Raw genomic sequence first — 14,725 nt, 5'->3', positions numbered from 1 at the left:
GGACGTGACGTCAATTTTCGTAGTCTAAAGTAAATTGTATGGCTTGAGCTGACGACTTCCAATATGGTCGGCAAACCTGAGGTAAGAGATAGGATGTGACGTCACGAGAAACTAGCCGATGCTATTTCTAGTACCAAGAATTAACGCTTGGATCACCATCACAGAGTACTATTACTATAAACTTTCGACCTGAAAAAGCTCTACTCCGATTGGTTGGTTCGTGTAGAGGTTAAGAGGAGGGTAGTTTGCTTCTTATTTTACATGGCGTCTACAGATAAAGGTTGGGAACTGTTAACGAAGTATACTTTTGGTTTTAACTATGGACTTTTGCTACTACCCCTTTAAAACCCATTACATTTTATCCTTAACGATATTGGAAATGAATAAATCAAACGTTGAAAGTATCTTTAATATCTGACAGGAGAGAACAGAGATCTAAGGCTTTTGACGTTAGTACTTAATACTTAGTGGTCTAGAGGAATAAAATTAGGCAAATGGATTCTATACAATGTTATTAGGTCATATGACGTGGAAAAGCTAAAAATAGGTAGGCGGAGGCCTCTCTCGAGTCCTCCTTTCTTCAAATAAAAATAAAAATATATTTCTTATAGAAAGAATTGTTGTTAGTAAGGGCTATCTTTTCTACAGAAACTTTGCCATGCCCGTATCGCAGAACCAAAACAAAATCGACCGATTGACCTAAAACGTGTACACGCCATTTATATATTTGGGGGGGGGGGGGGTTAAAGAAGAAAAAAAAGAAGGGGGGGGGTTCCAGTTTAATTCGATTATAGGAGACGGGGAGTTAACGTTTGCATTGTTGTACTCTTTCAAATAAAAATGAAAAGACAAGGCACTCACTCAAGTGATGATAATAATACTTGATAAAGATAAATAGCATAATAGAGAGATGACTAAGTAAACTTAACTACTTCGTTTTTAATTCCTATAGCAGCAAAACCGATTAAAATATCGAAGCTTTTTCTTAATTTTAAATTCTGATTTTTAAATATTTATCAGTTAATTTATACCATGAATTTATTAATGGGCAAAGGGTTTAATTAACAATATATAAGAGAGAGTCCAGATGATGCGACAATTGACTAGCAGCAAAACCGATTAAAATATCGAAGCTTTTTCTAAATTTTAATTATTAATTATTTATTAGTTAATCTAAATCATGAATTTATTAATGGCCAAAGGGTTTAATTAATTAATTAAAAAAAGAACGTATTGCTATCGACATAAGTTTATAAGATATATTCCATAAGTATGACACTACCTATACTACGTAATGTTAGAGACTTACAGCTCGAGCTTGTTCGAGAACGACACGCGAGAATTGACTACACTCGGTTAATTTTGCAGTCCATCTTCCAATTTAGTCTGTACTTAGCCTTTGAAAGCGCCTCACCAGGTGTCGCTTTACCTCGAATCTATGACCTACGTCACTTCATGACAAGCTCCAGTTTGTAACTATAGTGACAAACTTATGGAACATAACTTATGAACTTATGCTATCAACTTTAATTTTTTTTTCACGTCAGATTTAAATGGGAAAATAATTGCGAAAAGCAAATTAATATAATTTGAGTGTTTTTTTTTTCAGATTTTTAGTACGAAAACAGATATTTCCCGAAGAAAAATATTATACACAAACCATTCATTACGAAATTGGCCCAAAATTAAGGATTTTAAAACGCTTTTGCGTTGGTTATTATATAATTAGAATAATTTACAGTAAATAATAACTGTTTACGTATTTTGAATTTCCAATAAAAAAGATTGCATTTTGCATTCTACAAAGTAGGCCTGTCTCTTTGTTTTGTACTTGAACTATTATCCTATGGCTTCTCTTTCCGATCGCTAATTAGTGATTAGTTGCGACTAGGACGTGTACGACAACGTGTTTTTCAAAAACGGATAGTTCATAGTTGACACAGGCAATTTACCTGACTACATCCCCGACCGTAATTCAAGTCTCAAAATTTTTATCGACTTTCTAGATGAAATTGAATATAACAGCATGGGATCGCGAAATGATTTTCCATAGAGGTTTCGAAATTGCAAACGCAATGAAAAATAAAAAAGAAATCACTCTAGACGAAACGTGACGCTATTATTTGATATAATAGCTTTCAAAATATCAAATATGGCATATAGCACCCTGCTACTTTATCCTTCAACCCAATCTTGTGCCTCTTTAAAAGATGAGGGACACTAAGAGACTAATATCAGGGCTACCACCAAAATATCAAAAACAAATACCCCGGGGGAAATGGGGCTTTTCACGATGAAAATAGGGACCAAAATTTAAAGTAGGAACCGAAAAGTGACCACCGGTAAAACAAAATGACATCTTTAAGACATAAAAATGTCTCAAACTGACATGTTTTAAAGTATTAAGTGAAGTTAAGAACGTTATATCACTCTTTTTTCCGATTTTCAACAAAATAGCTGAAGTTAAGAACGTTATATCACTCTTTTTTCCGATTTTCAACAAAATAGCTAAAAGTTATTTTTACAGAAAATACCGGGTTTTCGTTTACTTCCTTCTGAAAACCGTTATTTTACATATCTACCCTTGACTAACTACTAAATAAATGTTTTTTTCTAGGGCTTTTGGAAAATAGGGCGATTTAAGGACCGAATACCGATTTTAGGGTAGATTAAGGACCTTGAAGGAAACTAGGACTTTTAGGGACCTGGTGGAAGCCCTGTAATCTAGAGCCTTTTCAAAATAATAATAAAGCTTTTTGTTTGACCACCTTCTTGTCTTAAGACGGAAGTTCCATCCTATATGATCACCCAAAGACGTTAGATATGACTTCAAACAGAAGAAATTTTGTGGACTGGTAACGTTGAAGCCCCATCTAACGTCTTTGGATCCACATACCGGATGTTCCGTTTAAATCCCTAAGCAGATGATGAAAAAGGGTCCATAACAATCTGGGAAATATGACAATTCCTCTGGTCCAAAATCAGATTATTAATTGCTCTGACCAGTTTTAAATTCAAGAAGTGGGGGTTACAGGTCCTATGGACCACTTTATTAATTTGCAAACCTGCGGGAAAACTAATGGGGGACACACCCAAGGACCAGTTTATTATTTTGGACACTAGGTGGTCGGGTCACTGGTTCCGACTCCCATGGACTAAGCAAACAGTATGCTTTGTCCATGCTGGTCTCAATTATTAGTTTAAAAAAATATTCTTATTTTCCAGACTGCAACTCCATAACCCAGGGCTCCCACCAAAATCTTAAAAAAAAAAAATAGGGTAATAGGGGATTTTTCAGGCTAGAAATAGGGTGAAATAGGCACGGAATTTTTTAAACTAGGGACCAAATAGGAACCAAAATGACATCTTTATTTGAACTTATATTTTTACAAAATGACTTAAAGTCAGATATTTGTAAAAATATTTTATAATAAAACTCACATATTTTTTATATATTCATGTTTTATCTATCACAATTCTATCACACTTAACAATCAGTATTTTTTGGTCCTTGCATGGGCTGAAAATTATAAGCTGATGGCACATTAAACTAGGCATAGCCAACTAGATTAGATACTAGACTAATCTAGTTGGCTATGAACTGGGAATATGGTGATTTAGGGACCAAATCACGATTCTATGGTGGCTTAGGGACCTCAAAAAAAAGTAGGGGGTTTTAGGCATTTTAGGGACATGGTGGGAGCCCTGAATTAACCCCATCTTGAAAATTCGACATTAACACTCGCAGTGATTTTGACCTAAGCTTAGCCACACTGTGAAAAATAATACTTAAGCGGTTAAGCCTAAATACATTAACATAAAAGCGAAGAGGGGTTTGTTAAAATAGGGGGGGTATTAAAAAATATATAAAAGGAACCAAAATCGTTAAGAATTAGAAAGAAAATCCATTTAACTTCACGCTTGTCTGCTTGCATGAAGGAAATGAAAAATAAACGAAACGGAGAAGCTAGGGCGAGTCACGTTAAATTTTGGGTCCACATAGATATTCATAAGGAAATTTCCAATTTAGTATTATTTACTTTTTAGTTATTAAAAGTATTCTGTCTAAAGTCTACACGAAAGGCTAATTAGAGTCAGAAATCATAGTTGGAAGGTTACGTTTTTACAAGTCAATTTAGGAAAGAAAAACTTAATCCAATGGGTCTTAAATTAAGGGCTAATTAGAGTTGAAAGGTTACGTTTTTTCCAAGTCTATTTACATGGTTCATACAACTTTTGGAAAACAAATTTCCAAGGTTATTTCCCCATATACTTCCCTGAATTTCCCAGGTTTTTCCCGTATATGGAGTATCCTATGGAGCATATAGTGTAATGTTAATCTTACGGAGGGGGTATGTTTATGAACATTAAATGCTTAATTACTCGGCCCCTGTTTGACGCAAATTTCCCTGATTTCCCTGAATTTTACTAAAAATTCGAAATTTCCCTGAGTTTTCCCTGAGGTTTTTGTCAACTATTTATTTCCCTGATTATTCCAGGTTTTCCCTGTTTTCCAGGTTTGTATGAACCCTGAGATTTTATAAAGAACTTAATACAATTATTTGCGGGAAGGATTTACAAACACATTATTAGGATATTATGCTTAAATGCCCCTAGACCTCAAATATAGAATAAATAAATAAATAATAAAATTTTGTTTTCATTATTTATTTTTTCTTGAAATTCGTTCTGTCTTTTTACAGTGAGTCAAGATCCAGTTTGGTCACACTCCCTTGAGTACGTCAAGGTAGGGGTTGGGTTTAAAATTGTTGTAGTACTACTATTTCACTTAGCAGCGAAGCCATAATAACGTAAAGACTTTAGCTTAAGTATGACAGAGTAACTACAGAACAAGTTAGGACGATAATCCTCAGAACTAAAATTGAAAAATTTTGTTCATACCTATCTTTTATCTCTACTTTTTTTGACCTTTCTATAATATATTATCTATTTCATTTTTCTCATAAATTATAGGATTTTATACAGGGTGTTCCAAAAGAAAATGTGGTAGAACCGAATTTTGAGTCGGAATTACTCTATTATATTATGACTTGAGGGTTTTCGAGATGACCCCCTTAATAATATTAAAACCCCTCTAATTATAACTGGTTTAGGGTGACTCTTATTAACCAAATGTCTGAGGTCATAGAACATTTTTGACTCAAAATCGTCCATAGAATTCCCTATACTTCGGTCCTACCATCCTCTTTGATACACCCTGTATTATTATTTAGTGATCGACTGCCTTTGAGGAAAAATCTTCTTGACTTTGCCTATATTGACTATGACATTCGTGAAGGTGGATTTAGTTGGGTATACAATTCACTTAAATGCCAATGACCTCAATACTAATAGGAAAAATCTTGAATGTAGAATTTAAGGGAGCATTTGCAATCACTAAACATTAATCTCTCACGTAAATCATAAAAGATAACGGTTTTCAGGATTTCTAGAAGGAGGTTTGTTCCGAAGGAATTTATACTACATTTGTTTTCTTTGGCTCATCCTTAAAAGAGCTTGTAGTCGGCATGCGCCAAGGGGATAAACTGAGATAACTTTCTTAGCAACATCGTTAGTGAAGAGATAATACCTACTTCTTCTTACGTTCACATAATGATGTATTTATTTCGTAAAGCTATTTACTAGTTTGTTTGGTGGAAAGTATTTGCATAGTAGATGGTTTGCAACAATTAGTGTTTTAAAGCACACAAAGACCAAGTCAAAAAGTTACCACTATATAGACCAAAACTATTGGTATCACCTCGGTAAAACTGGAGCTAAGACATTAAATGTTCAGTCAAGTGTAACTAGGAGACCGATCTGTCTTTTAGTTTATACTTCTATAAAGTAAATATTTTCATTTCCTCATAAATGCCAATAATTTCTAGGGTTGCTATACGTTTTCATGCTCAAATTCCATGAGATTTCAATTTTCAAAGATTTCCATAATTCTTATAATCTAAAATTAGTGTTTCTCAAAGTATCATGTCATGATACTTTTTCCCAACTAAAATTACGTTCATAAATATTTTCTTGACCTAAGGCAACCAGGAGTACAGGGGAATGCTAAAAGCTTCCAAACTGAAGTTTGGTTGTAATAAATTATTGGCAAATAAGGCTAGAAGAGCAACCTGACCTCCCATTGAACCTAACCTAAATCAAGGCAACCTTACCTAAACAATCATACCACGGATGAAGAATGCGCGTGAGGAAATTTGTTTTCACTCTACAGGATAGGCAACTCCCTATCTCGGGCGACAGAATATTCTGTATACACTCTGTTACAACGTCGGTTGTCAGCACGCGCAAAGCTAGGTCTCTATGTAATCTAGCCTTGCGCGTGCTGACAAGAGACAAAAAACTTCAGGATATTTTAAACGATTTTAAATCCTGAAGATCCTGAAGTTTTTTGTCTCTTGTCAGCACGCGCAAGGCTAGATTACATAGAGGCCTAGCTTTGCGCGTGCTGACAACCGATGTTGTAACAGAGTGTATACAGAATATTCTGTCGTTCGAGATAGGGAGTTGCCGATCCTATAGCGTGAAAACAAATTTCCGCACGCGAATTCTTTATCCATGATCATACTATAAATTTAATGGGCTGTTTAGATTGAAATCTTATCTCCACAAATACCCTATGCATAGAAGTTATGCTTGAGTATGAGTAGATATTTCAAAGCATTTTAAGAAATTTATAGCACCTGTTCAAATTATTCATGTAACATGTCTTTTGCAAAACAAACAAAAATATTTCATAAACAATTTTCAATGATTACTAAAGAGTGTAATAAACGAAAATTACACAACAATATTGCTCAATAATCAATGAAGCCATACATTGTTTTTAATACTCTACAGCAAACATAACAAACCCATATTTCTACACCAGCTTGGTCAACCATCAATATTTACACCCTTAACCGTGTACCGTCATTAGACAATAACTGTCATACATTAACCTAGTATTTGACAGGTGTTACACTCAAAATCAATTATCAAAAAGCCAAACCCTAAGGTACACGCCTCTCCACACTTATTCAACCAGTCTTATACTACACTATTAAACACACATTTTCATAAAGAATGGTGCTTTACAATTTTACAACCAGTATGAACGTTAAAAGTAGGCTATTATGATATTATTCAAGCTAGTGGTCAACGCCTTTAGAAATCAAACCAAGGCTTAATTTAAAGAAAGGACGTTTCACACGAATCACGGTATCACGCCACAATATTCCATATTCAATCTCTCGTTCTTTGATATTTGGGCCTTTGCCAAAATGACGGTTGCTTGTTGTTCGCCAAACAAAAACCCCCCTTATCAAAATAAATTAAACACTTACAGCTTAGGCAATCGCAAGTTTCGTATTTCATCGAATTATCGTCGAAGAGGTGAAGAAAACCCCGTAAAATATATAACTTTTTTACCCTAAATAAGACGAATGTACGGGAAAAAACTCGCAAAATGGCGTGGCGTTTAGTCTCGATCTACGCGGCCTCTGCCCGAAAAAGCGTGATGGCGCATGGCGTTCACAGTGAGCTTGCACCAGAGTGCACTGAGAGCATTATTTCGAAATCGGTTTTACGTTTCAGTGCTATAACATGACTCATCAGCAGGTATTTCGGAGTAGTTTTAGAGCAATTCTGGGGTTTACATTATCGAGACGCTTTTTTCCCCGCTTCAGCCGTTTTTTTTAAGGGGCGAAGGTTGAATTCAGTGTTGCCACCTATTATAGCAGCAAAAAGCGCGCCAAATTTGAAATTAGAATTTGGAACGTGGCCGTTGGTTTCCGAATACCAAGGATGTTGGGAATAATAGTAGTGATATCCATCCAGATATGCATAAATACAAGATGGCCGCCACCGCCAAGATGGCGGCCCTAAGACGACAAGTCATGACATCAAAATTTAAGCTAGCCACCTATGACGTCATTTACTAATACCAGAAGGGGATAATAGAGGAAGGATGACACTCTGTATCCTCTTAATGCTTTAGTTATGTAACGTCATTCTTCCCAGGCTCCCCCTTTTAGTTTGCTTTCCCGCTCATCAAACTACAAATGGGCATCGCACCGTAAGGTGAATTCAATAGTTGTTTGGCACTAAATCCCCAGCAATCATCCCACAAACCTCGTCTTGACGTGGGACAAAATGCACAAGCGCGTCTTGCCAAATATTTAAACGCTAATAGAGTAATGATGAGGGAACTATTTATCGTGTATGTGATTCGGTTTAGTAACCTTGCTCTAAGTGTTCTGATGTTGGGAAGAGTGACGTTACACTTACCCAGCTTTGTGGTACACTTCTCTCGAAGAGAAGTATTATATACTTCTGCTAATACTAACCCTATTGAGCTACAGTTAGGCCTTGATCTTTGTTACTAAATATATCAAACAACTTGAAACGTTTAAATTTCGCAAAGTGCTTTATTAAATTTCACATTCAATGGCACAAAAATACAATTATGGATCCAAAGGACAAATATTATTATTATTCCCAACCCAAAACATTTGTTCAAAAGAAAAAAACAAAGAAAATTAAAAGGAACCCTATTTTTTTTCCCCCAACATTTCTGACAAGAAGAAAAATGCAACAATTTTTATTTTATTCATTAAATATTTCTTTTTTTTGTTTGTTTTCCTCAAATAAAAATTGAATCAATTTGAATTTAATTTTTATAATTATTATTAATATTCTTTAGTATAATTAATTATTTATTTTGTTATATGTTTCATCCTAAAGTGCGTTGTTGTTATTTATTTCATTTATTAAAAAGATATTTGAGAAAGCGAAAGATTCTAAACAGTATTTCATATGATATTTCTCAATATTAAAAATGATAAACTGACGGGACGGGAACCATAGAAGGATTTTTTTTTATAACGACACGAAACTCGGAGGAGGCTTTGGGTTAAAGTTGTACAATATTATTTCTTGAATAAAAATTATTAATAAAAAAAGATTTAATTAATATCCAATTAGTGGTTAGAATTTTAATATGTTTTTTGTTTTGTCACAGGTGGGAGGGGTTTAGAATTTAGATAGCATCTATATCTAAGTCATCTTCGCCATCATTCTCGTTGTTAGTTTGTTTGACGATATTGGTTTTAACAGGTTCATCTTTCACTTCCTTCAAGGACTCAATATGGACACGATCGGAGTATACAACCTAAGAATAAGTAAGAGATTAATCTAATCTAGTGGTCTAAAAGCAAACAAAACTTACTTCAACCGCTTCTTCTTCACCGCTGGAACTCTCTTCCTCTTCAGCTTCTTGAAGCCAGACAATAAAAGGCTTAGCTTTTTCATGAATTTCCTGGGCAATTTCCTTAGAGACGTACTTCTTAGAGACCTTTTACGTCGGAACGTTTTAAATTAGTAAAGTAGTCGAAAAAATGACCACTTCAGAAAAGGGTGTATACCTTTTTCGACCAATCCAGCAAGACTTCTTCCTCGATAATGTCGCAATCGTAGAGCGATTTAAAAATACGGGGAACAGCTTTCATCAGGGTATCGCGATGCATCTGAATGACTTGTTCCAAGCCACCCAAAAGATATTTCTGAGCCTTTTGGTTTTCATTAGTAAAGCGCAAGAAAAGCAGACGGTGGGTTTTGATCTGAGACAAAATGTTCTCGTCAAATAAAAGCTCGCAAAGAACCAAAGGAGCTTTGTCTTTGATATCCAAACGTTCCGCTTCTCCCAAAATTTCTTTAGCAGCGTTTTCCAACGATTGTTCCGCCTTGCGTTTCTTCATTAGAAAAAAAAAATTAATATCTAAATTAAAAACTATCAAGGTTAATTAATTTCAATCTCGAACGCGTATACCTTGACATAATTGTAGAACAAGTCCAAGCGTTCTTGAGGAGTTTTCTCCAAATCATCATTCAACATGAGTCCTTTAGCTCCAGTGGTTAATGTTTCCATACGTCTAGCAACCGCATCAGCAGTCGTATCAACGCACCAATCGTCATCTTCGTCCTGCAATTAGAAATAATAGTTGAAGAGTGATTTCTAAACTTCTCGACCAATGGAAATCAAGACCGATGACTCTGAAGTAGAATAGTTGATTACCTTATCCCCCCATGACCCTTGATCCGAGTCTCCCCCTTGCTGAGGGCTTTGATTTCCATCCTCTCCATTTTGCTTCCCTTTGCCACCTTCCTCCTTAGATTTGCGTTTGCTCTTTTTCCCCGATTGCACGGAAGCTCCCTGAGCGGCTGGATTTTGATTTGGCGGATTCTTCAAGATGAAAGTAGCCAACTTGTGAGTGCTGTCGAGAGTACCGCTATAGCCGCAAGCTTTGCATTTGGTGGTGATCAATCCTTTCTTGATCAAGCATTCTATAACTGTTTCGGGGTTATCGCAAGAAGGGCATAGCACGTAACGCCGGATAAATCCATCCAACAAGTCTTGAAGTTTTGGAGCCTCGTGGGATCCGTTGACAATGAAGCGTTCGTTTTTCAAGTCGAACTGAGTCTGCGCACCCAGTTCGCATCCAAAGTACTTAGTCGGGTCTATTAGGGTAAGGTAGAGGAAATATAAACTTTCCCGCGTCATTTAAAGAATAACTCTCTTCTTACAGGTTGGTGGTCTGTTAAGAGCTTTAGCAACTTCCACCATGTTAACGATAACAGTTTTGATGCCATTTCCTTTACCTTCAACCTTTTAATTTTATATAACAAATTTGAGATAATGAGCGGAAGAATGAAATGAGCGGAAGAATGAAATGAGCGAGTCTCGAATTTGTTCATATGGGCGTAGTTTATCAGAACAGAATTACAAAATCTGTAAATTGTTCTACATGTGACGTGTTTAAACTTTCACAAAACTACAAGTGGTCTTTTAGATAAGAGTAAAAAGACAACTTTGAGTATTAACTCATCTTTGGTAGGACTAGTTTTGAAACTGCTCTGAAGTATAAAAGAGCATTGCAAGACCAAAGTTCAAAACAACTGAATCTATCCAAAGTTTAAAGATATTCAAATATAACTGAGATTAATTATAACTTCACTTAGCCTTACACTGTTTCATAAAATATCAGCCTACAGGATGTTTTCTGCTGTTCTTATTACACTCTGTCACACAGCTTAACACCAAAGAATCAAGCGTATAGTTTACTACTATTAACTTTCTTAGGACGTCACACCCCAATATCTCTTGCCTCGGTTTTGGCGACCATATTGGAGGTCGTCAGCTAAGGACATACAATTTACACTACCAATATTGACGTCACGTCCCCGTAGCTCCTCCCCTCTCAGAACCATTCTTTTAATTCAGTGTGGACTAACAACCTTGACTTCTACTACTTCTCTTCTCAACCATATCATTATGTTCCAAGGTAGGGACATGCACATTTTAGGAACTCTCTAATAGGGACTTGGCAATTCGGGCTTAACTCCGCCCCCAGCGCCATTATGGTATGTTTTTTTTAACAGAATGAAAGCTATATAAGCCCCTCCTCCTGGTATGTTTTTTAGCACTAATGGAAGGTAGCCTGACGTTGCATGACGTAGTACTGCCAAGTCCCTATAGCGTAAGTTTGTCACTGGTTACTGAAAGCTTGCCTGAAGTGAAAGCTCATTGATTCTCATAGAGCGACGCCTGTTGAGGCGCTGTCAAAGGCTTAGTACAGACTAAATAGGAAGATGTGCAGAACCGAGTGTAGTCAACTCTCGCGTCATTCGTAGTGTCATACTTATGGAACATATAATATAAACTTATCCTAATAGCAAACAACAACTTCACATGATTTTTTTAGAAGAATTTTAGAGAGAGCTTTCAGATGGGATAGTAATACGTCACACCCTCCCAAGTCTTATCGCTGTTCTGGTAATGGCGCCATATTGGGTGGTCTCAGCTTCATTCCTGCTTTAAACCCACCAATATGGCAGCGTAAATTATGTCACGAGACTCAGCTCCTCCTCCAACTGAAAGCTCTCTATAGGGACTTGGCAATTTGGGCTTAACTCCTCCCCCAGCGCCATTATGGTATGTTTTTTTAACAGAATGAAAGCTATATAAGCCCCTCCTCCTGGTATGTTTTTTAGCACTAGTGGAAGGTAGCCTGACGTTGCATGACGTAGTACTGCCAAGTCCCTATTGGGCTCTATTCCCTTTTAAGTTATGAACAAATTCAAGAACTCTGTATTGTGCCGATGCGAGTAATAAAGATCAGCATACTTTTGCAATAATTTTTGGCATCTTATATCTGTAGAACTGGTCAGTCAGACTCCGGTTTACGTTGACACTCATTTTGACAAATGTTATTTACTTGTCTTTTAAAGCGCGGGGAATTTAAAGGGGTAGAGGATGATGGGAAGAGTCAGATCCAAAGGTTGGGCAAAAAGCCCGGGCTAGGATTTTGTTTCCTGAGAAGTATGTTCTTCAATTTTGGGGCTGACTAATTTTCAAATTTTTTTAATTTCTTCGTTTTTAACGGGCTTAATTTTTTTTTAAGAGTCTGAGAAAGGTACTGATATAGAGAGGTTATTTTTAAAGTAATTGAATGAAAAATATACAATCTTTGGTCTCAAAGCGGCTTCGAGCATAAAAATTTCTTAATAGCTAACGATTTGACTCGAAATAGAATAATGTAATTAACAACCGTGAGAAATTCTCAGCGATGCGGAGGGGAAACTAGGCATAAACCTAATGAGGACTGGCTTTGACCACCGTTTTGAAAAGTTAATTTATCAAGAAAAGTAAAAGAAGGGGAAGGAAAAGAAAAGAAGAGCTTAGAAGAACACTTCGAAGCTATATTCGTTAACGACGTTATGGCGCCGTTTAAAGTCACGACCGGAAAGGTTGTACTTTTCTGTGATGGCAAGGATGTCTAGAACAAAGCGGAATTGCTCTTAATACTTACAAACTTTACATTCCCAAAATTACAAGTAGTGTCTTATCAGCTTAACGGGTTTCTCTCCTCCCAATATCACATGCGATTCTTTTCTTTTAAAGTAGGCTTAGCGCCTAACCACATTAAGTATAGGTGATACCTTGGTACCTGATGCTCTCTGGGACTCAAAGTTTCTTGGAAATGCATAAACCTTTGTAATACGAGCAAATCAGGATGCTCGGTGATGAAATTCCGATAGTGAACTGGATTTCCACGACCCAACAGATCTGAGACAAGGAAGAGAAATTAAAATTAGCTAAATTTAACGGTATTTAAAAACATTTCAAGTACAATGCGTTACAAGTAGGCCTACAAGAATTCAATTTAGCATTTTGAATAAAAAAAAACGCTATCTAAGGAATGTTATTGTTAGGCCTTGCCAAAAAGTTCTTCACTTTTCCCCAACCAAATTAGGCTTAACAGTACTATTTAATGTAACTTTATTTATTAATTAATTAATCAAACTTACCGATCCAACGTAATAAAGCCTTCATATACAACTGTTGACCAGTTCGTAAAAAAAATTAAAACTTTGCCACTGATGCCTTATAGGTTATAGAAAAGATGAGAAATAAAAATCTTCCACGTCCACGAGACCAAAAATCTGTTACGTAAAACGAAAAAATCGATAGTAAAATTTGATTAAATACATATATACGTAGCGAGGTACTCTTTTAATGATTTTCGTCAAAGTACGAAAATAAATTGGGCCTATCCTGGTTCCTTACCAAAATCGTCGAAATGAGGGTTATTTCTTCTTAGCCTATTTTTAGGAACGAAGACTACACGGAGAAAATCCACAATAAAAGTTCAACCACGTTTACAAGTCGCAGCGAAGAAAAGAATGTCGATCCGTCGGATCCGATTCTCTGGGTTCGCGTTGAGGACGTTTTTATGACGAAAGAGCACGCGATATTTCGGTACATTTACGACCAATCAAATTCACTCGACTAGGCGGGGATTCAATTTTTTTCGCCTATGAGGAATTCACGATTGTGAAGTTTTGGCGGGAAGCCAAAATATAAAAATAATTTTAAAGGAAAATTCTACTGTAATAAGCACGCTAAGACCATTAAACACAGTGTCTAATGGTTTTAGATTAGAATAAAGGGAGGCAATACTAGAATGAATAGGGAGGTTTAGGATGGGGGAGAGGGCGAGAGGCTATGATTTGTGAGCTGAAAACCACCAATATGGCTGCCAACACGACCGAATAGCAGTAAATAGGCCAAAAATGCAGTCGAAATCCTATTTTTTTTTTGGGGAGGGGCGATATGTGGCGGTATTTTAAAATGTTCGGAATTCACAGTTGATAAAAAAAGGGGGAAGCATGACGGGTGTTCAATTCCATTTCCCAAAAATTGGTCTATAACATCAGTCTTGGCCTACTGACGCTAGTTGGACAGGCAATTAGTACTTTTTTAAAAAGAAGGCATCGGCGGGTGAGTAAAAATTATTTGAAATACGTCAGAGGCACGTGACCAAGGAGAGGCGTGGTTCAAAGAAGCTTAGTTCGTTTTATTTCGAAAACCACCACTTCATGGAATTGGCGCTGCAATCTCGCGAAAAACAAGGACTAGATGTCCAGTTCCACTCCATGAGGAGTCTTTGTATCTTGGCATCACGTGATGTCTGTGACGTATTTCAAATAATTTTTACCCACCCGCCGATGCCTTCTTTGCAGTCCCTTTAAAGGGATGTACAATCCGTTATGAGGGGCGTGTCAAGAACTATGGTTTGTAGTAGTAGTGTTACTATTTTCTGGCGTAGTGAGTGGGCAATGTCACATGACTATAAAGTTGGAATGACTCACCCGATGGATTCAACTG

The 14,725-nt window shown here is 36.4% G+C and overlaps 2 protein-coding genes across 4 annotated transcripts in view; both read right to left on the bottom strand.

Moving 5' to 3' along the window:
* The window catches only part of Klc (kinesin light chain), a 28,669-nt gene extending 20,980 nt beyond the window's left edge, over positions 1–7,689 (bottom strand). For 2 of the 3 annotated variants that reach the window (XM_089836536.1, XM_089836527.1), the window contains exon 1: positions 7,344–7,686. The gene's annotated coding sequence lies outside the window, so the exon portion shown is untranslated. Of the gene's footprint in view, positions 1–7,343 lie in introns of all 3 variants that reach the window. The other variant, XM_089836517.1, reaches the window with a different exon arrangement.
* Positions 7,690–8,406: 717 nt separating this feature from the next.
* On the bottom strand, positions 8,407–13,785 carry eIF5 (eukaryotic translation initiation factor 5). Its single transcript, XM_089836580.1, has 10 exons — positions 13,625–13,785; positions 13,366–13,500; positions 12,997–13,123; positions 12,182–12,833; positions 10,582–10,663; positions 10,073–10,515; positions 9,827–9,979; positions 9,423–9,749; positions 9,227–9,352; positions 8,407–9,169 (listed from the first exon to the last, which is right to left on the bottom strand). Exons 4-10 carry the CDS (start codon positions 12,251–12,253, stop codon positions 9,038–9,040), a joined length of 1,335 nt encoding a protein of 444 aa, XP_089692706.1. The 5' UTR covers positions 12,254–12,833; positions 12,997–13,123; positions 13,366–13,500; positions 13,625–13,785; the 3' UTR covers positions 8,407–9,037.
* Positions 13,786–14,725: the final 940 nt, after the last annotated feature.

This window comes from Phalangium opilio, unplaced genomic scaffold (assembly GCF_054372755.1).
Source record: "Phalangium opilio isolate 3A_F unplaced genomic scaffold, DU_Popi_V2 ptg000003l_1, whole genome shotgun sequence".
Taxonomy (NCBI): Eukaryota; Metazoa; Arthropoda; class Arachnida; order Opiliones; family Phalangiidae; genus Phalangium; species Phalangium opilio.
Note: the sequence above shows the minus strand (reverse complement) of the source record. Positions and strands in the feature narration are given on the sequence as shown.

Coding starts and splice junctions, on each gene's coding strand:
- eIF5 (XM_089836580.1), bottom strand. CDS start 12,253: ATGAGTGTCAACGTAAACCGGAGTCTGACTGACCAGTTCTACAGATAT. Junction 9,750..9,826: donor TGTTCTACAATTATGTCAAG/GTATACGCGTTC, acceptor TTTCTAATGAAG/AAACGCAAGGCGGAACAATC. Junction 9,170..9,226: donor GTGAAGAAGAAGCGGTTGAA/GTAAGTTTTGTT, acceptor ACTTATTCTTAG/GTTGTATACTCCGATCGTGT.